Here is a 27,354-nt window from a genome sequence, read left to right on the forward strand (position 1 = left end):
GGACCAGACCCTATTTAAGATGTGAAGTCACACATTCCTAATTAATTTGTGCATCTGCATCAGAGACCACTAGCACTCCAAAATGTCACTTTTGGACAAGATTTGTAAGATAAGGGATAACTATTTTTTCTTTATTTGACTGGGATTGTAGTAAATTTGTATCTGACCTCTATCACCACACGGCTATGGGTCTGTTCCCCATGCTAATCAATCACCCCAGCACAAGAATCTTAATGAAGTTGAGAGGGATATGTCAACATGTGGCTGGAATATTTTGGGATAGAATTAATTTTCCTGATTAGCCACCTGTTCACTTTGCAATTAACTTCAACATATCATTTATACAGGATTATATGGGACGCTAGCTCTGCATTTTGTACACATGTACAAGTTAAAAACTATTTTCAGTAAACTGCACTTGATTGGTCTGCAGGTGTGGATGCCACAACATGCAGAAGGCAAAGTAGCAGTAACCACTTAAATATTCCACATCGTCACTTCTTCTGACTGTAGCTGATCTAAAGGTCACAAAATAATCACACTGTGTCCAGCTCCACTGCCTGTTTAAAAACAACCTGCACGGGGTGACAGAATAATCTTAAGAATAAAAAAAAGAAAATTATGTGATTTGTACAGAAAGTGCAAAATCAAGACGAAATGTCCCTTCTGAAAACAATTTAGTGCACGCTCACACAGCTGAAAAGCCTACCCATTAAACCAGAACTTTGAAAATGTTGAGCAACACTGACTACTACTACATTTATTTTCAACCACATTCAAACTCAGCAGAATTGGAACAGACCTGTTGCAGAACAATAACGTAGCACTGCTGGTAAAATGCATTTGCTCTTTGGTGTACATTAGAGTGCAATACCCTGACATGTCCACTGGATGGCAGGGGAGCTGCAGCAAAAAAAAAGGACCAGTGGATCATGTGTACTGAGTCAAGTCAAGGAGCCTGGCTGACAAAAAGCATTTGACAGGAATTAGTAATTTTAACTGGGTAGGTCAAGCTATCTAAAGTGGGCTGCTTTTGTAGTGATATCATGGGTCAGTTGGAAAATAATTAACACGATCTAACAAGGGAAATGAGAACATTTGTTAGCCTCATCTCAGAACAGCTAGGGCTGAGTGGGGGTGGGGATCTGTCTATCTAACCAATTGTCGTCAAACCTTCAGCAGTGTTCTCGAATCCATCACTAAATCCTTCTGCGTTTCATTTCACAGAATGTCACTGGCAGCGGAGCCCTGAAATCAGTGACTCACACTCTGAGGGTTCTCTCGGGGTTTGAGCTAAACAGCAACATCCTGGAGACAGAAAAAAAAGGCTTGTATACAAAGAAGTCCGAATCTGATTACTGATCGCAGGGGCGGACACGTTTTGTTGAGACACAGAAGACAGCAAATCTTCCAAGAGATCCTCAGACAGCTTCTGCAGCAATGGGTTTGCTAACGTGCTGTACGGGGTAAAATGGAGGTGGGTTTGTCTCCCGGCGGTCTGTAGTGTGTGTCAGCTGCACGAGTCCTGTTTCTCCAGCTGCAGCTGGGTCTGGGAGCGCTCTGGGCCTGCACCACTGACTGCATGCTCAGCCCTCAGTCTCTCTCAGTCACCCGTACACGTCCTCTCAAGCTTCATTTCACCACATCCAGGACAACAGGGAACGGGCTGAACGCAGCCAATCCAGCGAAAGGTGGGCACAAATAGCCTTCTGCCAACGTGTACCACGTCACAGACACTCCGTACTTCCACAGTAATCACTCATTTAAAAACCACACACTAAAAAAAAAATGAACATTTGGCAGAAAAAGGTTGTGCTGAGGGTGTTGGTGTAGCAGAAAACATTTGCGCTACTCTGTATTAACTACATCTCTATACGTTTTCTTTAGGGGTAGGTACATTTTTGGCAGATTTTGCAAACACCCGTCAACTCACAAGATGAATAATACAAGAAGAAATTGAACATGTAGGTATTTCATGCAACTGACCACCGACAATTAATATAAACGTGTGTATGTGGATGTGTGTGTAAGTATGTGTGATTGTGTGTGTGTGTGTGTATGTTTGTGTGAGATTGTGTGTGTGTGTTTGTGTGTTGTATGGGTGTTTGTGCAATGGGCGTCATCGATCACACATCAACCAATCACGTATTTTCCCCTGTACATACTGGTTCCTCCCCCTCTTCCTCTACGGACTCTGAGATAGGGGCGTGAGCTTGTAGCTCCTCCCCTCGCCCCGCCCTCGACAGGACCTCCATCCAACGGCGTTGCAGCTCCTCCCCTTCAGCGCTGAAGTAAACGGTCAGGTGACTCTGGCTGATTTTGAAAGCGTTTCGACGCTCCAGCCGGTCACTCGGCTCAGGATGGGACACTTCGAACCCAATCAGAGGGATACTACGCTGGGCCTTAACGTCCTGGAGGAGGAGAGAGAAGAGAAGGCATGGGAAAAAGACACTCAACACGAGTAAAAAAGCTTGTATACTAATGAATTCAATCTAAAAAAAACAATACCAAAAAACAAAAGGGATTACTGCTCTCTAATACAGCCTTCTCAAATGCTAAAGCTAGCGGAAAAGCCATGGCAGAGTGAGGCTTCCTAAGCCCTCTAACAGCTGGAGTGCCAACCACTCACTCATCTGAAATTAAATGACTTTCACTTCACTGTAAAATATGCCTGGCTCAAGTCAACGAGTCACTTAGCTCAGGAGAGCTCCACCTGTTTCAGGGTTTCATGACTCCTCACTCTCCCGCCACTAGAAGGAGCACCTTGCTGGAAACGGCCCTCTCTCCCCCGACCCTCTCACCTGCGGCGCCCCGTAGATGTAGAGGACCAGGGGCTCGTTCTCCGGGATGACGAACCAGGCTTTCTGCCAGCCACGCCCCCCTCCTTTCTCCATATGGTGCAGGAAGCTGCAGAGGACGCTGTTCTCCGCCACCACCGAGGCCTGTTTCTGCGGGCGAGAAGCACGCGCACACACGTGGTTAGCGCACAGTGTTAGCGCCACACGGCGGCGCGTTTCTCCAGGCCTCGGCCCGGCCTCACCTCCAGGATGGAGCGACGTCTCTGCGTGGTGCTGGGCAGGCCGGCGGGGGACGGGGGGACGCCGTGAAGCGTGGTGTAGCAGTCCACGCACACGCGGTTGGCCCGGTTGTTGTCGTAGAGCAGCCGAGCCCGGAACTCGGAGCACTTTCCGCACACCACCTGTTAGAAAGCGAGAAGCAGCACGCGGTGAAGCGCTCAGCATGAGAGAGTGCGTCTATAAGCCAGCGTTAATGTATTTCATCCCTGTTAACTGACTCTCCAGAGGTTTGTATGGTGAAACATGAGGGATGGACAGATTAAGAATTACAGTTGGGAGGGTGGGGGAGGGGGCGGGCGGGGGGGCGGCGCTGGCAGCTCCTGAGTGGCTCAGTTAGTAACACTGCTTGTTTCAAGCACAAGACTAAGTCCTACAGCCTGGGTTCAATCCCAGGCTGTGTCATAACACCCAGGAGCCCACAGTGGTGAAACAACTGGCTTCATTCCGCCACGGGTGGATGGGGTGGGTAGGCTGGCCAGGGGGTTTGACTGTCCCACCACACACTAGCAACCCCTGCTGGGCAATCAGGCACCTATGATCTGCCCTATGTAAAGCTGCACATTAAGTGCCTCCCTTGGACTCATGTCAGTGCAGGCTTAGGATGGGGACAGAAGTGTGTAAAGAAGTGGTCATCATATGTTTCAGAGGGGAGCACATGTTAGTCTTCACCCTCCCAACTGTCAGTGGGGGTTGCAGTGACAGACGGCTCCATGACACAGCCGGGCATTCAAAACTGGTCGGAAATTGGGGTAAAAAAGCATTGGCTATTCCAAACTGATTCCAAATTAAAAAAAACAACATTGTGGTTGGCCCTGGGAAACGTACGTGTCCACAGGCCTTGCAGTGGTGGCGCCTCTTGGTGATGGAGTTGAAGGGCTCCTGGCACTTCATGCACAGAGTGACCTCCTTCTCCCGGATAGGAGTGGGAGCACGCTTCCCCAGCTCCGTACAGTTCTACAGGAGGAGAGATAGGGAGGAGAGAGAGAGGAGACAAAAGAGGAGAGAGCGAGAGAGAGAGAGAGACACAGTAAGAGGTAGAGAAAGAGAAAGAAAGAGAGACAGAGAGTGAGGGAAAAAGAAAAATGGTGAGAGACAGGGAGGATGAATGAGAGAGAAAAGAAGAGAGCCAGAGTGAGAGAGCGAGTGAAGGAGAGAGGAAAAAAAGAGCAGAGAGAGTGCGTAATCAGAAGCAGGTAGGGCTATCTTGAGGTAATGGTCATGGATCCAGCTGCAACAGCACAATCTTATATGAGTGTAACAGGGGCCTTACTGGAGAGTTGGGGGGAGTGTAGTCCTCATCCCGGAAGGAGCAGTTGAGCACCCGGAACGTCTCCAGTGTCTGCTCATGTCTCTGAATGGTGGCCTGGATAGCCTGTGACAGAGGGGAGGGAGTGGGGTGTGATTACACAGCACAAAGCAGTCTGCTGTAGCACAGGGGCAGAGATGGGACAGAGTGACTGAAAGACTAATGAGAGGATGAGGAGGGCTCCTTCTCCTTACCTGGATCCAGTCTTTCTTCTCCTCTTCAGTCCTGCACAGAGCAAAAGGTACAAACAGTGTGAACAATTTCTGTGACATTGAAACTAAAATGCAGAGAGGACAATAAGACTTATCTCTACCCACAGCTGTGCAGACTCTTCCAGGTGATAAAAGCTCCAGTCTCATACACAGTCTGCTGGTCACCCAAAACTGACCGTGGGTGAATTAATATTCATTAATGTTTTTTATGTTTTTTTCCCCCACTTTATGCAACCATATTAGGCTCAGCTCGCTGAATGAATATCCAGAAAAGGGCGCAGGTATAGGTGACGGTGGAGTCCACATTCAAAAGGCCAACCCTGCTGTGCAGCGTTTCCACCGGGCTCACCTGGCCTGCAGCTCCAGGGACCGCTGCTTTCCTGACACCAGGAACGTCCTCGGCACATTCACACTGCTGGTCTCTTTCAGCTGCAAGAAAGCCAGCGTGGCGTCACCCCACAGGCCCACCCAAAAACCCATCAGCACCCATTATGTTCCCATAAAACCCTTACTGTCATCACAGCACTCGGGCAAACTCTGTGAGGACACTCACAGATCTCCACACAAAACAGCCACCTGCAGATGTGTGCACATGCCGGCTATCACATGACATCCTAGCGTGTGAGCTACACTTAGTAAATGCGTAAGTAAAGTTGAGGGAAAAATACTGGTAACATCTGCAAACAGGCACATGGGCACACAAATAAGTTGCCAGGATAGATAACAGTACATAGCCCAGGGAGGGATTACATCATTAAATACTGAGGGAAAGCGGTTATGACCAATTTGACTGTGTAAATTAAAGACTGGGATGGATTCATGCAAATAAGCTGAGTAGCAAAGAAAAAAAAACACACACAGACACACACACACACACATACACATACACACACACACACACGCACCTCCATCCCATCCACATCGATCCTGGCCCTGACTCCAAACTTCTGTCCAATGAGCCGCAGTTTGGGGACGCAGTACAGTAACCTGTCATTGAACTGTAGAAAGAGAAATGCATGAACACAGACACTAAATCATAGCAGAACACCATTCCTCGAATCTCACCTCGGGAAGTGCTGAATTCCAGGCAGGGAGGAATTTTTAATATTGCACAGTGATCAATCCCACAGTCCTCGACTGTCAGGGAACACGACTTGCCTGCTTCACCCTGAAACATACTCGACCTGAGGGTGTACTTCTGCTACATCTGGCTGCTTCAGGCCACACAAATAAGAACCAGTTCCAACACCGACACAATGCAGGCTACAGACACAGCTCCATTACCATAACTTTATTAATACCTGAAGTGCTGACATGTTCTTCCCTGAGGGGAAACCTGACTGAGCTTGCATGACTACTGATGAGTATAATAATACCAATAATTACGGCAACAGCAGCGCTCTCCGTAAGGATATTTCTGATTATAAACGACACATGCAAAGTCGTGAGGCGAGGGGTGTGTGCTCACTAGTATGAGATAGCGGTCCTGGGAGGTGCCATTCTTGGCTGACAGTTTGAGGATGTGTCCCTCTTTGATGAGCTCGTTGGTGGGGTTTACGATGTCCTCCTCGCCCCCGAGCAGCTCGTACACTTTCAATAGCTTGTGCATTCGCTCCTGAGAGGGAGGGAGATGCACGCACACACATAACCAACACACAACACACACGCACAAACACAAACAGACACAAACACTTCAGAATCAGCTGAAACAAATACTGTAAGGGAACATAAGACTGTGTGCAGTACAAAAACATCTAAATGCTCTACGCACGGCTGGCTGAACTTGCATTCATCTCCCGGCTCACACAGATATCGATAAACATAGCCGAAGACAAACCCTTCTTTGAAGTAAAAAAGCATCGGCAATAAACAGCTCTAAATGAAAGACTTTCAGCAACAACTGCTCATTATGGCAGCAGCCACCCTTAATTACAAACTCCCACAGAGGGGCAGCATCTTTTCTCCCTGGAAGCACGTCTCCCCCGCGCCTCAGGCCCAGTGCTGAGCCTCGCGCTGGTGGCTGCAGGGCCGGGCGGGAGAGCGTTGATGTGGTCTGGGCCTGGCTCTGCGCGGAACAGCGCCCCCTCCCTGCTCACCATCTTTCTGATCGCCGCGTTGGAGTGCTCCGCAGCTGTCGCTATTAACTCCAGAGATTCTGAAAGGAAAAAAAAAACAAAGCGCACCGAGATGGCTGGATTTAATAATAATTTAGACTGTAGAGAGGTGCAGAGATTGGCACCTGGAATTGTATCACACACACACACACACACACACACACACACACACACACACAAATATTACAATGGCGCCATTTTGCCATTTAGGCTATAGAGAGGCACAGCTTGCCGCCTGGCTGCACCCCTCAGTTTAGTGAGAGGCATGTGTGTGGGTGTGTCTGTGTGTGTGTGTGTGTGTGTGTGTGTGTGTGTGTGTGCGCGTGTGTATGGGGGGGGGGCAGAGACTGGAGCCCCTCAAGCTGGAGCCGGTCCCAGGCTGTGACTGGGGTCTCGGGCCGCTGGGCCAGAACCCCCCCCCCCCCCCCCGCCCACGACAGCGTTTCTGTGTGAGTGTGGGAGGCGGAGCATGCAGGGGGCGGGGCTCTCACTCTGTGCGTCCTTGAAGTCGTCGGCGTCCTCCGGCAGCCGGTGCAGGTAGTCTTTGAGCAGCAGCTCGTAGCGCGGGATCCGCTGCACCGGCTCCAGCATGTGGTGCTGCAGCGTCAGGTTCCCGCACATCTCCTCTTTCTGAGACAGACACGCACAGGCAAGCGCAAACACGCACAGACACACACACACACACACGCACAGACATATACACACATGCATACACACGCACATACAGACCCACACATGCACACCCACACAGAGAAAGAGAAATGCAAAAACACAGATTATGAAAAATAAAGACACACAAAGAGTAAGATGCACAGGCATAGCAAGAATGAGAAAGAAATAAACACACACACAGAAACAGACATAATGTATACATTGCAAGAGGGTGACAGACATTGACATAGACATTGAAAGAGAAAAAGATACACAGACAAGGACTGATATAGAAATACAAAAAGAGCTCGAAGACAGTAAATACCCTGGGAGCCTGTCCACCCCCCCATCCCCCCCCCCCCACCCACCCCCCATGCCCAGGTCCGTCGGACAGAGTCGGGGTTTGGGAAAGCTGCAGTCTGCAGAGAGGAGTCCCGCCCTCCGCGGCGCAGGGGAGGAGCAGGGAGTTAGTATTCCACAGGTGCAGCCAGGGAGCCCTTTGAAGCCCTACAGCAGCTCCATCTCCAGTCCCATCTGTATTCCCCACCTTCACCGGGACCCCTCCGAGCGCCCCCCCCCCCCCCCCCCCCCCCCCCCCCCCCCCCACCCTTTGATCCTCCACATAATACGAGGTGGACCGGCGGAGGCAAAATGCCAGCACATCCACTCTCTCCCATCACATCTTTCTTTCACACAAGCTCCGCTTTTACTTATTCTATTCATACGGCTGTACCTGACTAATTATTTAAGATTACTACCGTTATACACTGCCTCAAACTGACCAGCCGAAAACCAGAACAAAGCCAGATTGAGAGGTGTTCTGAAAATTTGGAAACTAACCAGGTTTGTTTGCTTTTTGACAGACAAAAATCTGATTTGTGAAAGGCTATTTGTTGCGAGTCACTTATTGCAATTTAATTTGGATTACTGCAATGCAATTTGTCTCGACTAAAAGCCAGGGGTGAAATGAGGAGATCATTATGTGTCCCATGATATCAGAATGGGGGTTTTAAACAAGAGAAACCGTGGGATATCATCTTTGTCAGGCACGGCCCTAATATAAGTGAGCCATTAGTAAATGGCCACATTCTTTACTCAATGCCCTAATCCAGGATGACACAGCTTACATCTGACCCATTTATACAGCTGGACCTTTACTCAGGCAATTCAGGTTAAGTGCCTTCCTCAGGGCCACAAATGCAGTGCTCCGCCTGGGCGGCAATGTAGCTTAGTGGTAATGAGCAGGCAAACTGAAAGGTTGCTGGTTCGATTCCCTGCCGGGGCTCTGCTGCTGTACCCTTGGGCCAGGTACTAATCCTAGAACTGCCTCAGTAAATAACGAGTTGTATATATGGATAATATGTAAAAGTGTAACCCATGTAAGCCGCTCTGGGTAAGAGAGTCTGTTACATGACAATAAATGTAATGTAATGGATATGACCCTGCAAACCTTCTGGTTATGAATCGATATCCCCAACGATTCTGACCCAAAGCACATAAGCCTTACGCTTAATGTGCATTTGTGGAAAAGAACATCGCCAGCAAGCGCAGCTGTACTCTGATCATTCTCTCGGCAGCTGCCTCTCTGAACCTCTCCACTCCAGTCTGAAGTACGTCTGAGGAGGGAAAGGGGTGTCTATCCTAAATAATGCATGGTAGTACCTGCGCATCAGAATTTCTGAAAGAAGTTCTAGTACACCCAAGTACTGGCTAATTTGGGCACAGAAAACCCTTGGGACATCTGTGACGGTTTATAAAAGGATATACTGGAAGTATGCGCCCAGAGGGCTGCTACTTATGTACAATTTTACAAATAATAAAGGTCACACTGTGCTACACAGTAGCCTTCCCTGGTTGTCAGTAAGACTACAATCATCAGACTCCCAAGTAATAAGCTTGATTTAGGGGACAGCTTAAGTGAAACAGACACTTTTTTAACCACTTTCTGAGTAGAGATAGGTAACTGAGCAGATAGGTGTAAATACAGTAAATTATAGTAAACATTAATGATGGAAACTTAAAGTGCAAAATAAAGACCCCAGCAATAACATGTAACTGTTGAAACACCTTACAAAATTTGATTTGCTGTGGTCACTTCAACATCACTTCCTGCTGAACAGTACTTTTTTGACAACAGCAACCGCAAGCTGACAACCAGCAAAGCACAGCTTTAGACAAGTGAAGACAAAACATGGCTACTCTCCTGCGAGGGCTGACCTTGGGTTGTCCTGAGAGATGCCGGATCAAAGAAACACATTAACTTCAAAGCTAAATTCATGCTTAAAAAAAATAAAAAAAACACAGCTACAGATGTATCCCTCACTGACATCACAAATAATTATCATTAGGCTTTACAGTGAGTCTGGGCAACGTTCATTCTACACAAGCTACACAGTGACCCTGCAGGGGAGAAACACTCATGCTGTTCAGTATACCATCTGTGGTAGTGTGGCATAGTAGTAAGGAGCAGGGCTCGTAACTAAATGGTTTCTGGTTTGACTCCCCGCTGGGGCACTGCTGTTTTACCCTTGGGCAAGGTACTTAACCCAGAACTGCCTCAGAAAATATCTAGCCAAATAAATGGATAGCATGTAAAACTGTAGCCTGTGCAAGTCGCTCTGGATAAGAGCGGCTGCTAAAGGACAATAATGTAATGTAATGCATTTGAGGACTGATGACAGGAGCCCCCAGGCCCCTCACTCTGGCCCCGTGGGCTGCAGATAAGACTCAGCGCTCAGCCCATGTGGACTCCCACCTGTATGTCGTGGATGATGGCTTTGAACTGGGAGGACCTCTCCATCCAGGTGTTGACCAGCTCCATGGCGCGGTCGAAGTTCTTCACATACTCCCCGTACATTTTGAGGAAGGGGGCGAGCTTCTGGAGGATGTCCCCGATTCGAGGGTTCAGCTCCCTGAGGGGAGTCAGGCACAGGTCAGGGCCGAGAGGGGTGGAGTTTAGACTTTTACTGCAGTCTCTGGAACTTTTCACCCAAAGGCTTAACAATGCTGGTTAACTTTTTGACTTCTAAACAGTTTTGTTTTCATTGGCCAAGTTCTACCCCTCAATATTTTTTTTGGGAGAAAAATTCACTCCTGCTAGCTTGAGTGAACAAACAGTATGTCGTTCACTGCTCACTGTTTAACGTGCAGATGCTACAGCTGATAACGTCCGTGGCGTCTGCTTTTATGTGGTTTGCTCGCGTTAGAGGTACAGGAATCTGAGCTGTTCTGCACCTCCGCGGCCGGCCTCTCTCACCACTCCTCCATGCGTTTCTCCAGCGCGGGCAGCAGGAACTGCTGGTGGAAGCAGTAGATGGAGCAGATGTTGGAGAAGATGCCCATCACCACCTCGCAGGGGAAGGAGTTGCGGGAGCGCGCCTCCTCCATCAGCCGCGAGCAGAACACCTGGTCCAGGAGGTGCAGCCTGGACACGTAGGCCTTCTCCGTGTGCAGCAGCTCGTTGGCGATATTGAACACCCTCTGCTGCACTGAGAGCTGTGGAGCGCACACACACACACACACACACACACACGCGCGCGCATACACAAACACACGCGCGCATACACAAACACACGCACACAAAAACACACACACGCACAAACACACGCACACACAAACACACACGCATACACATAAACACACACATAAACACACACACACACACACAAAACCTGTGACGCAAGACTGCTATCACATTCACAAATATTCTCATATCTCATCAAGAACAATATGTCTGTATTCTTGTTTTGATATGTATATTTGGGCAATAATATTAATTAACTAAACTATCACTCTGCAGTTTATAGGTCTGTCTCATCACTCATCAGTGACTGATTACTGTGTTTCCTAAACACACCGTATCTTTTGTTTTCTTAATGCATTAGGCGCAGTTGAGTTAATTCAGCTATTAAAGTATCCCATCCCTGAGCACATGCTGATGGTGGCACAGACAGGGGGATTAAGGGATTGCTGTGTGGTGCTTTCTCAGGGGATTAAGGATAGGTCATCAAAATCCCTCTGAGTTCATCAAATCGTTAAACATGGAAAAGAGCAGACTGGGGCCTCCCGCAGGTTTCTTTTGGGGCGGCGGCGGTGTTTTCGGCGCTGTGAACGGCTCACCTCACAGGAGTCCTGCCGCTCGGTTTTGGGCAGGGCAAGGGGCTGCAGGGCGGTGGGGGTGAGCTCGCTCTCGTCCCCACTCCCCTCCTCCATGTCGCTGTCCCCCTCCGAGTCCCGTGCCCCCTCCCCGGAGGCCCCGCCCTCGTCCCCCGGCCCCTCCGCACAGCCATAGGAGGAGGAGGAGGAGAGGCGGGGCAGGGTCAGGGCTGGGCTGCAGGGGCAGGCCTCCCTCTCCGGCCCCGCCCTCTCCTCCTCCCCGGCGAAGCACAGCTCCTCGCTGTGGGAGGGGGAGCTGATGCTGTCGATGCCGCTGTCCCGATTGGCCAGCTTGCCGTCCGTCTGGGGCGGGGGGAGGGAGAGGCGGTCGAGGGGGACATCCGATTGGCTGGCCAGCAGGTCCCTCATTTCCAGGGCGTCTAAGAGTTTATCGGAGGTGCTGTAACCCGACTCCAACGACAGTCGCCTTTCCGAGCAGGCGGCACCTAGCTCCTTCTCCTCCTCCCTCTCCTCCCCGTCCCTGTCTTTGCCCTCCTCCTCCTCTGTGTCGGCCACGGCCAGGGCCGCTTCCTGGACCTCCTGAGGTTCGGGGCTGGGTACAGGGGGCTCTGACAATGGGGGCGTCGATACTCCCGTTCCGGACTGCGGCTCCGGGATTCTGGGGGTACACAGGGCGCCCCCGGTGATATCCGGCACAACAATGATCTGCTCTCTGAGGGAGAACAACAAACAGGGGAAGTTATAGCCACTGCTCTAAGCCAGTTTCACAAACAAAAAAAGATTGATGCCTTCCAAGAACGCGGCCCTCTCTCCCACTCATAGAGGGGAATTCGGTCTTCGTAAGCGTTCACAACGGAATTCCCACATGGCATAAATTGAGTTGTTATACTCTAGCTGGAGTTTCACGCCTGGCACACAAATGAAACTGATGCATATTTGAAACATACTGAAATCGACAGCCGTGCGCCTCCGGGGCTCCTTTCCAGCCCCTCTTATTGATTTTGAGAATCATCACTGACCTCTTTCACTAAACTAAAACCCAATCAGCCACGGCGACGGGTCCCACCGAGTCGTTCTCCGCGCGCGTAGGGGAGGGGGCTCACCTCTCGAATTTCTCGATGAGCGAGAGAACGCAGCTGGGGGGGGCACCCCCCTCCGCGTGTGGCAGGGCAACTCGGGCGGAGCGGGGATCTGCGGGGAGGGGCCGGGATGGAGGCGGGGGGAGGGGCTTGTCGGGAGCCCTCGGTCGCCGCCCGCTCTGCAAGTGAGGCGGCTTTGGGGGCACTGCGAGGAGAAAGAGAGGCACGACACCGTAAGGATCTCCTTACTGGCTGACATTACCACCTGCCCAGAGCTGGACATATAGGCTCGTTCTAGAACAAGCAGCAGTGTAGCATCGCGGTAATGCATTGTTCCCATTTAATGGAATTGCAGTGTTAGCCTTTTCCAATACTGCGGAAAGTAATACAGTGCATTATGTAGCATAGCGGCAAAGAGCAGGACTCATAACTGAAAGGTTGCTGGTTTGATTCGCTGCTGGGGCACTGCTGCTGTACCTTTGGACAATGTACTTAACCCAGAATTGTCTCAGTAAATATCCAGCTGTACAAATGGATGACATGTAAAAAAAACTGTAACCTGTGTAAGTCACTCTGAATAAGAGCGCCTGCAAACTGACAATAATGTAATACATTGGAGCGCTCCCTGCTTCGGGAGTGCACTGTTGCACATTACTGTACATAGCATACAATAATGTAATGTAGCGCAGTGTCAAAGAGTCTTACCTTGTGGCTTGGGCCCAGGCAAGGGCGGTCGTGTTTTGGGGGCTGGAGTCGGTGCGGGGGACGGGGCGGGGGCAGGAGCGGGGGCGGAGACTTCTGGAGGGCCCCTTTCATTGGTCCCATTGCAGTGGCGGGGTCCCAGAGGCCCGGGGTCGGAGCAGAGGCGCTGAGGTGTCTCGTGGGCCCCGAGGCAGGGGCCGGGCTCCAGGGAGAGGCTCTTGGTCAGGAGCCTGGGACTGGAAGAGGAGGAGCCTGCGGAGGGAGACACGCCCCCAGGTCAGCAACAGCGCACAGCGGGGTGCAACCCCACCCACACCCGCACACGTCTCATTAGAGCCATAAACAATGGCTGCACTCATTGAAAGGAACTGAGGAGGATTCACTTTGGTCTGCATCAATGCAGAACAATGAAACGACCAGATGCTATTCATTTACACAACACCATATAGATGCACATCAACCACATAAAGCATACTAACATGCTACGTCTGGACATTTTACGCAATGCGTGTGATGGAGAGCATTCATTAACCCAACACCACATAGATACAAATGAAACACACTAGCATGGCAGATAGCAAGACACCTGTGGTAACCTGGACATTTTGAACGTTGCATAGTTAAAGTGTTTTCATTTTGTGTCTGTCTGCATACTGCTGTCCCACATGCCTTGCAAGCAGCACTATGGACGATTTATTTTGGACCTCAGCGCTCTGGGAAAAGTGAGGGGGCGGCTGATGTCTGACCGAGATTTCCTTTTTTTTTTTTGTTTGCTTTGTTTTTCCCAGTAAGTTCATGCTAGACCCCGGCAGACATGATATATCTGGCCGTGATGTTTTCGTTTGCAGATTCCTTCCCTTAATGGAAACATGCGTGCTAATGAAGCCTTCTCGGTCAGTAAATTGCTCCTGGTCGTTAAAGTGTTACAGCACAGCCGCTGTGTTCATTCACTCAGCTTTGCCCTTCATATTCTGCAGCTGCTGTACGTGTGTAAACCTGATTAGTGTGCTGTGTGTTCATTCACGCTGTGAGCTACAGTGATGGGTTGCAGTGACATCACCAGCTATTAAAAGATCCTGCTGAAATGTGTTCACAGGGTCAAGGCATTGTAGCGCTGGGCAGAGGCCTGTTAAGTAGGCAAGCGCGTTAGAGGATTCAGCAGTGGTGCATTGAGCAGATCGTTGCTTGTCACACTGCTAGCGTGTTCAGCGGTTCATAGCATTAGCCGTCAGGCATTCTTGTGTTTTGAGTGTTCCTGAACCGGAACGACGTTTGTCCCAGCAACGCCTTCGCACATCCGGTACACTTCCCCGCACCACGCCGGGAATGCCAGATATTCAACTGAGTGAGCAGCGATTGTGCAATTTCCTTTGTTTATGTCCGTTCTGTACCGTCCGTGTAGAGAGGAGCAGCAGCCTGCACCTTTCCCACCCACCCCGTAGGCAGAGGCGAATTTTGGGCCACATCTCCAAAGGCAGCCCCTCAGCACCCAGCAGGGCTCTTCGTGATGATGTGTTTTTACGACCGTTGTAAATCAAAGGGAGAAACTGCACACCCTCTATCAATTCCTCGAGGTCTGCATTCTACCAGTAGCTGCAGACCCACGCTGTGTTGTCTCTGCAGGAGAGAGATGCATGACCAGTGACGTTAAATGTGGGCTGGGTTAGGAGTATTACCAGAGGGATGCACCTGTCAAAGAAAACTGCTGCTGTTAGATGGTTAGACTGCAGTGTGCTTAGTGGGTTAGTGTGTTACAGGGCTACGTTGCAGTGAGCTCAGTGGGTTAGTGTGTTACAGGGCTACGCTGCAGTGAGCTCAGTGGGTTAGTGTGTTACAGGGCTACGTTGCAGTGAGCTCAGTGGGTTCGTGTGTTACAGGGCTACGTTGCAGTGAGCTCAGTGGGTTAGTGTGTTACGGGCCTACGCTGCAGTGTGCTTAGTGGGTTAGTGTGTTACAGGGCTATGTTGCAGTGAGCTCAGTGGGTTAGTGTGTTACAGGGCTACGCTGCAGTGTGCTCAGTGGGTTAGTGTGTTACAGGGCTACGTTGCAGTGAGCTCAGTGGGTTAGTGTGTTACAGGGCTATGTTGCAGTGAGCTCAGTGGGTTAGTGTGTTACAGGGCTACGCTGCAGTGTGCTTAGTGGGTTAGTGTGTTACAGGGCTATGTTGCAGTGAGCTCAGTGGGTTAGTGTGTTACAGGGCTACGTTGCAGTGAGCTCAGTGGGTTAGTGTGTTACAGGGCTACGCTGCAGTGTGCTTAGTGGGTTAGTGTGTTACAGGGCTACGCTGCAGTGTGCTTAGTGGGTTAGTGTGTTACAGGGCTATGTTGCAGTGTGCTTAGTGGGTTAGTGTGTTACAGGGCTACGTTGCAGTGAGCTTAGTGGGTTAGTGTGTTACAGGGCTACGCTGCAGTGAGCTCAGTGGGTTAGTGTGTTACAGGGCTACGCTGCAGTGAGCTCAGTGGGTTAGTGTGTTACAGGGCTACGCTGCAGTGAGCTCAGTGGGTTAGTGTGTTACAGGGCTACGCTGCAGTGAGCAGGCCTGCATGCACTCCAAGCAGCTCAGCACGACAGCAGAAAACTGCTGAGGTGGCTGCCGTGGATTTCCGCCTCTTAGTGGAGCACAGGGAGAAAAGGATTTTTTCCCTTTTTTTACATAAAAGCGCTTTGATTCTGACACAAACGGACGAAAAAACACACACATGTGTTTAAACTTGCAAGGAATCTCTTAAAGTGGTGTGGCCAGGTCACCCGGTGGACAGCCCCGCTGTCTGGGCGATGTTGCCATCTTAAAAAAAGCAAGCCTGTCCCCCACATGGTCCTAATTGGTTCCATATGATGACACCAGCACCCACTTCTGCAGGCAGGGGCTTTAAATGAGTTCCACATGTTTTCCTAAAATTGCTGCAGAGAGACAGGCTAGTAAAAGAAAACCCCAGATATTTTGGCCTGGAGTTTGCCTTTCTGTAGTTTTGTCCTTATTTATTTAATTTAATATTTCCTGATGCTTATTGTCCAAGAAGCAAAATTGTCCATTCAATCCGTTTTATTCGCACTGCAGTACACAGCACACAATCACTGTTTTTAATAGCCTCCGCTCAGTGACACACAAACATTACACAATATTTTGACTGGGGGCGGAGAGAGATGGATTATATTGCCAGGAATAGCCTCAAAAACATATTGATTTATTTTGCCAGCACATTCTTCTGTCAGTATCTTCCATTTTGAAGTCAGACGTTCAGCGAGAAGTTGTCTCCACATCAAATTCTCATTCAGGTACAGCAGCATTGCTAAATTTATTAATCTTTTTTTTTTTTTTTTAAGTTATGACAGATTTCGAACCTTCCCTTACCACTCTAATACCCTCCTCTTTCACATAACCCCTCTCAGACATGTCAAAGACTGGCTTCTCTCTCTGAGGGGGTTCTTAAGACATGGTGGTGGTGGGGTCATCATTCAGTATCCCTTCACTAACTTCCCACGGCACACCCCTATGTTTTGGGAGTTTGAAGTGAAATCATCACCATCTTGAGGGCTGTCCCAATCCATAAGAGGGAGAGTGAAGGAGAATTCGACAGCCCTCAGCCTTCCTCCATCAGACCGAGGCCACGACTCCAAAGGAAGGGGCTTTGTTTCTAATATCCCAGAATCTGTTTCGAATTGAAACTGTTTAGACAACTCTTCAGTCCAGGGCGGGATCAGAGACGAATGGTAGAGCAGCTCGACTCGCAAAAACAGAAGTCCGTTTACAACAACAACAAACACTCGTAGCCGGTAAACTGCTGGGTATTACAGAGAGAAACTCAGCTGCCTCTTCAGAAATGGCTCCAGATCTCACAGGTCAATATCAGGTTTGCCTGGCTGGCTTCCCAACAAATAAACATTCATGGAAAAAGTTAAGTAGCAAGGAAAGGTATAATCCAGATGTTTTTGAGTATTATAACATATACCTTGCTGAAGAGATTCATAGGTCTCCATTATAAGCAGGTACTGGGCAGACAAACTGTTTATATCATAATGATGGACTGATAGTGCATACAGGTAATGAATTAACACATCTATAACAAAGACAAAGGGATTTGTGCAGCACCTGATCTAAATTGATGCCCCTGAACAGGATTACACCCAAACCACCCCAACAGCCATCACAATGGTTCATGTAAACAACCGAGGTAAAGATGTCTCCAGTCAAAAGGCAGAGTCTGGTGTGTCCCAAAGTTTTACTCATACCCAATCTGACACACCAGATAGCAGTGGGTCATGTTGGTAAGGAGCAGGTTTTTAACCAAAAGGTTGCTTGCTCAATTGCCTGCTGGGGCACTGCTGTTGCACCACTGGGCAAAGTACTAAACCCAGAACTGCCTCAGTGTATATCAAGCTGTACAAATGGATAACAACTGTAACTGACGTTAAGTCACTCTGGTTAAGAGCATCTACTAAATGACAATAATGTAATGTAATGACACCCTTGTAATGTAATGTAATGCAACGTAATGACATTCTATCAAGTGCAGACTCAGTGATGTCCATAAGGTAAAGTAGGTACAGTAAAGGTTACACCAAGTATGTACTCAAAGTAAAAGCAGAGAGAATGACGGCAAAACTCACTGTGAACTGCCTGCCTGACTGAAATGCAATACCAACATTCACCACTAGAGGCACTACAGGGCAACAAAGCCAGTACAGTAGTCACAGCCAATATAAATAGTGCCACTTCAGTAAATGGTTCTTTCTTCTGACCAGGACAGAGGTGTTAAATTTGGTAGACTTCATATACATACGTAATGTACAGTAACTTCTGAGAAAGACTGCAGAAATAGCAGTCAAACCCTGTCATCAGGCACTGGATCATGTCTTCATCTTTTTTTCCCCACACCTGTCAGGAGACAGGCTGTGAGAAAACATTTGCACCACGTTGCTATAATTGCTGGTGAATACACACCTGGAACCTGAAAGGTAACATGCTGTTTCAACAGGCCCGAGTCCAGCTGCCACTCAGAAGCCCTGGCTTTCCACTTCAGGGTCTTTTCACAGAATTCATACTTTTAGGTCAATTTAGCAGGTAAAGTATTGGTGATTTAAAATAAGCTGGAGATAGCTTTCAACTGTGTTTCATGTCATTGACACCTCTAAATGGTGCACTATTTCAAATGGTTCCTGCCTGTACAGTGCATTACAGTTGATTCCTGCTTGATTAAATATTTGAGTGTTTAATACTGTAACATTACTTAAATGTTTCATCTTCAATATCAAAATGTACCTGTAAATGCAGTATTATGCTTTCCATCTTCTACTGTAAATTACATTACATTATCGTCATTTAGCAAATGCTCTTAACCAAAGCAACTTACATATTAGGTCACAATTTTTACATCCATCTGGGTATTTACCGAGGCGATTCTGGATTAAGTACCATGTCCAAGGGTACAGCAGCAGTGCCCCAACAGGGCACTGAATCAGCAACCTTTTGGTTACAAGCCCTGCACCTTAACACTATGCTACAACATTATGCTACAACATTTTAATGAGACCAGAACCATTACCTGGAAGCCATGCTCTTACAGATGATTTTAATATGACAATTAAGAATACTTGAGGGACAATTCCTGCATCCACTTTGTCTCCTCTGAGTTATCTTCCAAGCAAATGCACATGCATGGGGCAGCAGTGTAGCATGGTGGTTAAGGAGCAGGACTTGTAACCAAAAGGTTGCCGGTTCAATCCCTGCTGGGACATTGCTGCTGTACCCTTGGGCAAGGTACTTAACCCACAATTGCCTCAGTAAATATCCAGCTGTATAAATGGATAACATTGTAAAGAACTGTAACCTATGTAAGTCGCTTTGGATAAAAGCGTCTGCCAAATGAATAAATGTAAATGTAAATTTACTTAAACCCTTATAAACAGGTGGGTTAATGATACTAACAATTATTACAGTGTTGTGATGTACATCAAACAGTGATCCACTTTTGCACTTGAAATTAACCCAAACTTTTATTATGAATGGGTATTCACTTTATAATTTCCTCCTAATAGCTTTTCTTGCTCTGCATTACACTACACAAGTATGACACGGTATGAATTTACTCTGCAATAAATTCCACTTCACTGGAAACGTCAACAATCAGAGTCTCCTTATGCTGTTTCAGGTTATACCAACTGTGGTTCATAATTTGTTTTTCAGTCTGTCAGGTTCTTTTGCTAATGTCAATGTTAAGAGCCCTTCCACTTCTGATAACAATTTTAAAACTGAAATACCATGTTTTTTTCTTTATTTGAGAACCAGACTTTTTTTTTTTTAAACTTAATTTCCATTCTCATGCTGCTCAAACATGTTTTTTTTTTTGTTCCTAAACTGCAGTGCTTTCATCACAAACTCTGAATAGTTGTGGTAAAGGCTGTTCACATGAATGCTAAAAAGGATAGAGAAAAATAATTCACAGGAAAACTTCAGGCCCTCTGGACTTTGCCACTGTTAAAAAAATAGATTTTGCAAAAAAAAAAAAAAAAACAGCACTGACTTTAGGCCCAGCATGTAAGAGCTGGAGTTTATTTCCAAAGAGTCATCAAAAATTTAGAGTCAGAACGAGCGCTTTACAAAATCTATACATTTACCCAGTCATGTATAAATCTACAGACATTTAGATTTAACTACACTCACTCTTCCTCTCATTTGCACATATATCAACACATTCATATTGACTGTGCATCTTCATGCACAGGAGACAGGAGACAGGAGACAGGGCACAGGTAACAGGAGATAATCTCTCCTTTTATGCCCAAAGTTACATCCATCCTCCTTTTCCACACTTCCAGAATAGACATTAAATCCAAGATGGGAGCACTGCTGTGACTCCACAGGCCACACACTGTACAGAGGGTCGAAAACTGACACGCAGCATAAACATCAGTCCAATGGGAGAAAAACTTGATAAAAAGATAGCAATCTGCAGTGTAAAGTCTGGTCACAATTACTAAATAAACAAGCCTAAAATACCGAGAAATGCTGAGGTTCAGGCACAGTCCAAATCAATTCAGTCCGGATAAGCGGAAAGTTGCAGTGGATAAAGAGGGGAAAAAAGCTCTGTTCCTGCATCAACTGATCCAAAGTGGAAAGAGACAGGACAACAAGATGAAAAAAATACTCTGACAAAATTCATACTTATTAAATCCTGCCTGACTGGAGTGGATTTGCTCGGATGATGGCGGTTTTCTTTGAGCATAAGTCTGCATTGTCCGGTTCTGCCCTCCATCAGCAGATATGCAAATAGGGCTCACAGCACTGGGGGGTTTCAAGAAAGAGGCAAGGACGTGCATTCATTCTTAAAAATCAAGTCTTCAGGAGAATTTTAAAGAATAAATCTCATGCTCATCACCTCAGCAGCTTAATCAGCAAGATGAAACCAGGAGCGTTCCAACGCATTACGTTATTGTCATTTAGCTCTTACCCAGAGTGACTTACATTGGTTACAATTGGTTACAACGTTATCCACTCATATAGCTAGATATTTACTGAGGCAACTGTGGGTTAAGTACCTTGCCCAAGGGTACAGCAGCAGTGCCCCAGTGGGGAATTAAACCTGCAACCCTTCGGTTATGAGCCCTGCTCCTTACCGCTATGCTACACAGCCATATCATTTTTCACAGTATTGGGAAAGATTAATAGAGCTATTCCTTTAAATGGGACCGATCCATTAAATGACAGAGGGAGAAAATTGCATGTCTGCTTCTTCACCCCTAATGTCTTTGGCTCATCCTGGAAGTTCTGATAGAAACAGACACCATAAGCACTGGGTCTGGGTGCAGCAACCCTGTATCTCCATTTTCTGGTGCTAGTGTCCCTAAAGAAGCTCGGCATGCAACCCTATGGGCCAAACTAGGACACGGGCTACTGCAGACACACTGACATGTATGCCTAATCTGTGTGAGAGATAACACTATGACTATTCTTCTTCTGGGGTGACATATATTTATAAGACATTCAACCCCAGAAGTAAGGCCTGATTGAAGACTTAACTCACATATAATTATAATGAACTAATTATGAACAAACAAGCAGTAACCTTCATCTGCCAAGCTACTGTGTGCTGAGGCCACTGGTGCTAGTGATTAGGCAGTGGAAGACCTTTTCTCTAATCACTATACAACAGATTAGCCAGTACTGCCTTCACTTCAGAATCTGCACATGTACCTCAGCTCTTTACTATACAAAGCAATGAGTGTTTGCTTTAGTTGAGGGATAGCAGTGCATCTCCTGCCATTTTTCTCAAACGTCTCACCAGGCCTATTGTTTCACAGAAAAATCAATATCAAGTTAGGTAACGCACACAGTTCTGTAGTGCAGATGTTAGTATATTTAGACAGCTTGCCAGCTATTTGAATATATTAGCTTCTTAAGGCAGTTGAAGACTTCTGAATGATTAGCTGGACAGACATTTATATTATCCACATGCTATAGCAGAATATTCACTGCAAAAAAGGCCCTGCACCACCTACATATTTAACAGAACATCAACATCACTGTATCATACGTGCACTGCATCTTAATAAAGCTGAGTCAGCAGAACCATTTTACATAAATGTCCGGCTAGAACTATAAACACTTACAATTAGGCCTCGTTCTACTGCCTCTTAACGACCAACAGGACTACTGTGGGGTCTTGAGGGTGTTAAAAATGATGTGAAAATACAGAAAGAGTGATAGTGTAATTTTAAACAACGCAGATGGCGTGCTATCTGTGAAGTATCTGAGTGATTATGTGCTTGGTTTCCCTGTGCGGTGCTCCAACGCTTCCTGTTTCTTTGCCCTCTGGCTTCGGACACAGAGGAGCTTCAGCGGCATCACCCATTCGGCCAATCTGTCAGCCCCTTGCTCAGCCTAGTGTCAAAGCAATTAGAGCCAGTCTCACTTCCAGATCAATAAACCATTTCAATCGCATTATTCTGCAAGCTGTTGTACCAACCTTTTGAATTAAAAAAATACATATATCTGTTGTCTCATTACTATAGGGGGATTGGATTGGAGAAATAAACTAGTGAGAGAGGAACTTCAAGAGTGTATCCAGTACCAGTATCAAGTTCATCCACCTCTGGGTGGCTAGCTACAAGTAAGGGGTTAGTAAACCTTCACACCTTAAATTTCATACTTCATGTTAAATGGTTGGGTGGGACTGATACCTTGTATGGCCCTGAGGGGAGTGTGTATAAGCTCTGACAGAAAGGGTGCCATGAATACTGTGCAGTGATCTCAGAATGTTTCAGATGCATTTTGGAACAAAAGGAAGATGAAGAAACACACCGAGACAGCAACAAACGTGTACACATTGCATTATTGGCATTTAGCAGACTCCCTTATCCAGAGCAACTTGCATCTTTTACCATTTATACGGCTGGGTATTTACTTGTCCAAGGGCACAGCAGCAGTGCGCCAGCAGGGAACCCACCCGGCAACCTTTTGGTTACCAGTCTGGCTCCTTGACCACTACGCCACACTGCTGCCCCACTACACGCAATATTTGTTGACTGCAATTCACGAGTTTATGCGAAACATGTAGACCTAAGCGATCCTGGTGCACAGAGGGGAGGAATGACAGGGGATGCCAGTGCAGTTCGGTCTTGTTTTTCCAAAGCTGCTTCTTACATAGGGCCTTTCTGCAGCTACTATTGAGGAGACGGCACGGTCAGAAAAAAACATTATATTTACCAATTCACAGTTACCATTCTGGCTTGTTTAGACTGACATTTAGGAAACTGATTTATTTGCTTTGAATATAAGCAGCACGTGCACAGTAACCCTGTAGTTTTGCGTTCAGGCAGCTGAAAGTTTCACTTTAATTATCCCCTTAGCGCACAGTTACAAATCAGTAGGGAAAGAAGAAAACCTTAAAACGGAAAGCGAGAATGGGTGAAACGGGAGAGCAAAGTTAAGGACAGTGTGTTAGAAGGAACAGAACGCCTCTGAACTGTTTGGAGAGATCAGAGTGCGTAAAAGGGCAATATGCAGCGACACACTGACACTTCTGATTTTTGGAAGCATCCAGGGAGCAACTTCAGAGCACAACAGGGGCAGAGGAATGCCGGCCTCAGTAATCGAATGCATGGGGCAGCCCCGCTAGAATCCGGTACTTCCGCGAAATGTACGAGGAGCTCGTGTCACATGTCACGTGACCTGCGTCCCGAATACTGACAGCAAGCCGCACCAATCCGTCACCTCCGGAATCGACCGCACAAGAAAACGGACGGTCATGTGAATGCGCCCCCAGTCATTCTTGCGGTCTGAGTACCCAGAGGTGTAATACACTGTGCCAGCCTGTCATTTTTCACGCCTATATACAGCAATGAAGCTACAGTGCTGTGCATATTTCTCCATACTGCCACTGTAGCGATCAAAAAAGGTGCGATATCCACACAAATACATCTTCAGTGCAATACACGCAATGACAGCTCAACACAGTTCATAATAATGCTGTTATGGTTTAAGATCTCCAAGAGACAAATCTGTGCCAGCTGTGGCATTGTGCATAATCTAACGGAGAGCATTAATTTGGCTGTTTGTCTTTTGAGGCAGGTGAACTAAAGGAGATATTTTAGATCTCTTGGAGTGATGGGAGTTTTATGTTCTTAGCCCATTTTCCCATAGATTACAAAATGACTATTCTATTCATTGAGACAGAGCGAATGCATTAATGCATTTCTGTCTCATTTCTGCCTTTTCCTTTTTTCCCCCCTCAGAAACGCTAACACGAGCACGAGCCTTCCACATTCAGACACACCCACCTCACCCATATGCCCACCAATGTTCACACGTACACCCTCCACAGCATATCTGTTCAGCTCAGAGAGATGCAGCGTTTCGAATGGGAAAAAAAATAACACTAATTCTGCCCAACATGGCACTGACAGACTGCCCAACCAGCCTGACAAAACCCAACACAAAGGCAACACACACACACACACACACACACACACACAACCGAACCTGCCTACAGCAACATCTGTGTCAGCCTCACACACAGCCAAATGTGCTCGAAACGCACAGATCGTCTGTGAGGCTAACGGAGCTACAGATGCAAAAAACCACACACATATGAACAGGCTTATACAGAGCCAAACATGCAGAAATCACACATCAGAATCATACCAGGAGAACCCAACACATAGGTGATGTGTGTGTCCATCAGTACTGGTCTTAGCAGCTGTGCTTGGCTCCACTCAGCTCACTGTGTCAGAAACATGCACGCTGGAGCCGACAGCCTGGATGCATTCTCTGTGGCACCCTTCAGTCATAAAAAGTGCAGATTTTCTAGGCTGACAGCTGTATGCTTAGGTGTAGCCATATCATCTGGTATATTTATTACAAAGGCATAACATCTTGCACAAAAATTATCAGGATCATAATGATAATGCAATCGTTTTGACAGAGATATGCACCAAGGTTTAGAATGCAAGCATATGATGGAAAAAACTCCTGGTGCCTCAATATCACCAAAAATATGTGCAGTGTTATTGTATGGCAGTTATGCTGAAGCTATCTGGTCTCATTTGATATTGTGGCAAATGTAACCATGTTTCCCAACAGCGTGGAAATGGGGGGATGGTCACCCATTAATTACAGGACAGCCGTGCAACATATCACACATATAACAGTCACCAAAAGACATCATCATCGTTTAACGGACACACCATATGGTTCATCTGCATCCAGATACCTGGCTGTATGCAGTCGTTTAAGTTCGCATGAACGAGCATGCATATTTGCACAAATTCCAAATACTGCACACACTAGCAAAGGCAAGTGGAATATGAATGCATTAGGCAGGCTGTGGTCTTACCCCGGAGCACACTGGTTTTATCCATGTACATCGCGCAGCAAAACACGAAACCAGTCATTAAAAAACCGAACGGGAGACAAAATCCCCCAATCGCTCCAACGACGAAATGATATGGCTAACGCGAATATATTTTCAAGGGATGTGCACCCGGTCCTTCTGTCACCGGGAGGGGAGGAGAGCTCGCCACAGACGGGGGGGAAAACGGTAAACTAGCTAGGTTAAATAGGCTAAGGCTAGCCGGAGAGAGGGATTGCCCTCGTCAAAGAGCCGGGCGAGATGACAGCATCCTCACTAGGTCAAAAGCAGGCAGGAGTGTTTCAGCTGCAGACGGTTTTCTTTTTCGGCTTCCCCTTACTTCTAAATGATATCCATAACCGGCACGGTAAATGATCACTGCGCTAGCAGTCCAGAACGAGTGTTTTAAAAAAATGATCACGAATAGCGTGCAGTGCGCTTAATATCCTCTCGCTAAAGGGACCCGCAGCACAGTCTCCGACAGCCCCAGATAATGCAGACAGCATACAGCCGCGACTGTACCGCTATACACATACACCGTATAATATGACCCGAACCCTCCCCCTTTTTCCACACACTCCTTCCGTTTCTGTCTCACTCGCTTTCTCACCCCAACACCCCCTCCCTTCTCTTTCAGTTTCCTTGACAACAAATTAAAGGCTATATGTTTGGCGCAGAAAATTTATGCGGATAACTATTTTGCATGATACTGGTTTTACTAGGTTTGGATATTCGGGTCTTCGCTCATAAATATTAGTGACATGACGGTGCATTTCTACGCAAAATCTCCTGCTCTGGAGAAACTATTGTAATTCAGTGAATGTCACAGGCTTTTCAAAAGACAACCATAGAACATCGTTGCCTCCTGTTTCCAAGGTAGTATATGCGATTTTTGCACGCTGCACATCTATTCTAATTTGGTGCAATAACGTGATCGTTAATTCCATTCTACAGATGTGACTGTATAATACATTTCCAACGTTTGACCATACTGCGTCTCTACTGCAGCGCAGCATAGTGGTAAGGAGGAGGGCTTATAACCGAAAGGTTGCTGGTTCGATTCCCCGCAGGGGCACTACTGCTGCACCCTTGGGCTAGGTACTTAACCCACTGCCTCAGTAAATATCCCGCTGCATAAATGGATAACGTGAAAATTGTAATCTATGCAAGTTACTCTGGATAAAAGTGTCTGCTAAATAATGCCAATAATGTAGTGTAATTCAAAAACTAAAATTCCTAGAACATCTGTTAATGTTCTCAACTCCAAAATTGCCTTTTGACAATGTCTAAGAATATGTACAGCAATTATTATACAGTATCTTAAAGATATCAGTCATTTTGCATATTATCTCTTAATAAAAAAAAGTTTTACAAAACATAACATAATAATGATAATGTGGAATAAATGTTCTATATCAACATCTTATCATGTTACCTCTCCCCTTTGAAAAAAATAGGGCCTCAACCAACATTCCCAATAACGAGACTATAGAAAGAGCCCTTACCATAATGACAGCATAGTTAACCTGTCTATAGTTGTTGGTGAGCTTCCTTACCCAAGAATCATTTTTTTAAAAAAAGGATACATGTAATATAATGCGCTCATGTGAGACAGATATAACATTCACACATTCACATGTTTTGTTAAATGTTTCAAATGATTAGCTAGCTGGCACATTCAGCAAGCAAACTTTTAGCAACCTTTAAGCAATACTCATCTCTAGGATATACTTTTGGCTCAGTGTATCCGTTTGTCTGCATCAAAGGGGCGCAGTAACACGGTTATACCACTAGAGGTTGAGCATAAAAGAGGCTACAGAGGGCTCTCGAGTGGTTCAGCCGGTAAAAGTGCTTGGAACAAGCTCCAGACTGAATGCCGCCCAAAACCTCACAAGTTCAACTCTGGGCTCTGCCATTGGCTGACACTGACACAGAGTCTGCAGCAGCAGCAGAACATGATTGGCTTCATCTAGCTGCTGGGGGTAGGGTGCGTTACATTGGTCAGGGTCCCCTCGATGCACCGCTCATTAGGACCGCTAGCAACCGGTTATGTACTTATGATGTATTATGTACATCAGGGAGAGGGTTCCTATCCTGTGTTCGGTATTTGCCCCCAAAATGTACACTTAGCCATTACAAAGTTAGGGTGAGAAAGCAAGAAAAAACATAAAAATGGTTTTAAAAAGGAGCTACAAGCTGTAATCTGAGATTATACTTATTTTTGTATTTCAAAACCCATCTCAAACTACAT

At 46.9% G+C, this 27,354-nt stretch overlaps 1 protein-coding gene across 1 annotated transcript; it reads right to left on the reverse strand.

Moving 5' to 3' along the window:
* fgd1 (FYVE, RhoGEF and PH domain containing 1) lies at window positions 1-25,612 on the reverse strand. Its single transcript, XM_036533911.1, has 17 exons — window positions 25,089-25,612; window positions 13,261-13,509; window positions 12,580-12,760; window positions 11,480-12,188; window positions 10,617-10,855; window positions 10,116-10,272; window positions 7,201-7,339; window positions 6,692-6,750; window positions 6,064-6,210; window positions 5,501-5,593; window positions 4,945-5,024; window positions 4,578-4,608; window positions 4,348-4,449; window positions 3,903-4,031; window positions 3,041-3,199; window positions 2,802-2,948; window positions 1-2,411 (listed from the first exon to the last, which is right to left on the reverse strand). Exons 1-17 carry the CDS (start codon window positions 25,144-25,146, stop codon window positions 2,142-2,144), a joined length of 2,949 nt encoding a protein of 982 aa, XP_036389804.1. The 5' UTR covers window positions 25,147-25,612; the 3' UTR covers window positions 1-2,141.
* Between the last annotated feature and the right edge of the window lie 1,742 nt (window positions 25,613-27,354).

This window comes from Megalops cyprinoides, chromosome 7, assembly GCF_013368585.1.
Source record: "Megalops cyprinoides isolate fMegCyp1 chromosome 7, fMegCyp1.pri, whole genome shotgun sequence".
NCBI lineage: Eukaryota > Metazoa > Chordata > Actinopteri > Elopiformes > Megalopidae > Megalops > Megalops cyprinoides.

Bases quoted from the DNA above. Each gene is read 5' to 3' on its own strand.
- fgd1 (XM_036533911.1), bottom strand. From the start codon at position 25,146: ATGACTGGTTTCGTGTTTTGCTGCGCGATGTACATGGATAAAACCAGT. The intron at 13,510-25,088 runs GTAAGACCACAG...CTCCCTCCGCAG, and splicing joins TAAAACCAGTGTGCTCCGGG to GCTCCTCCTCTTCCAGTCCC. The intron at 6,211-6,691 runs GTGAGCAGGGAG...CCTCCCTCTCAG, and splicing joins ACGCGGCGATCAGAAAGATG to GAGCGAATGCACAAGCTATT.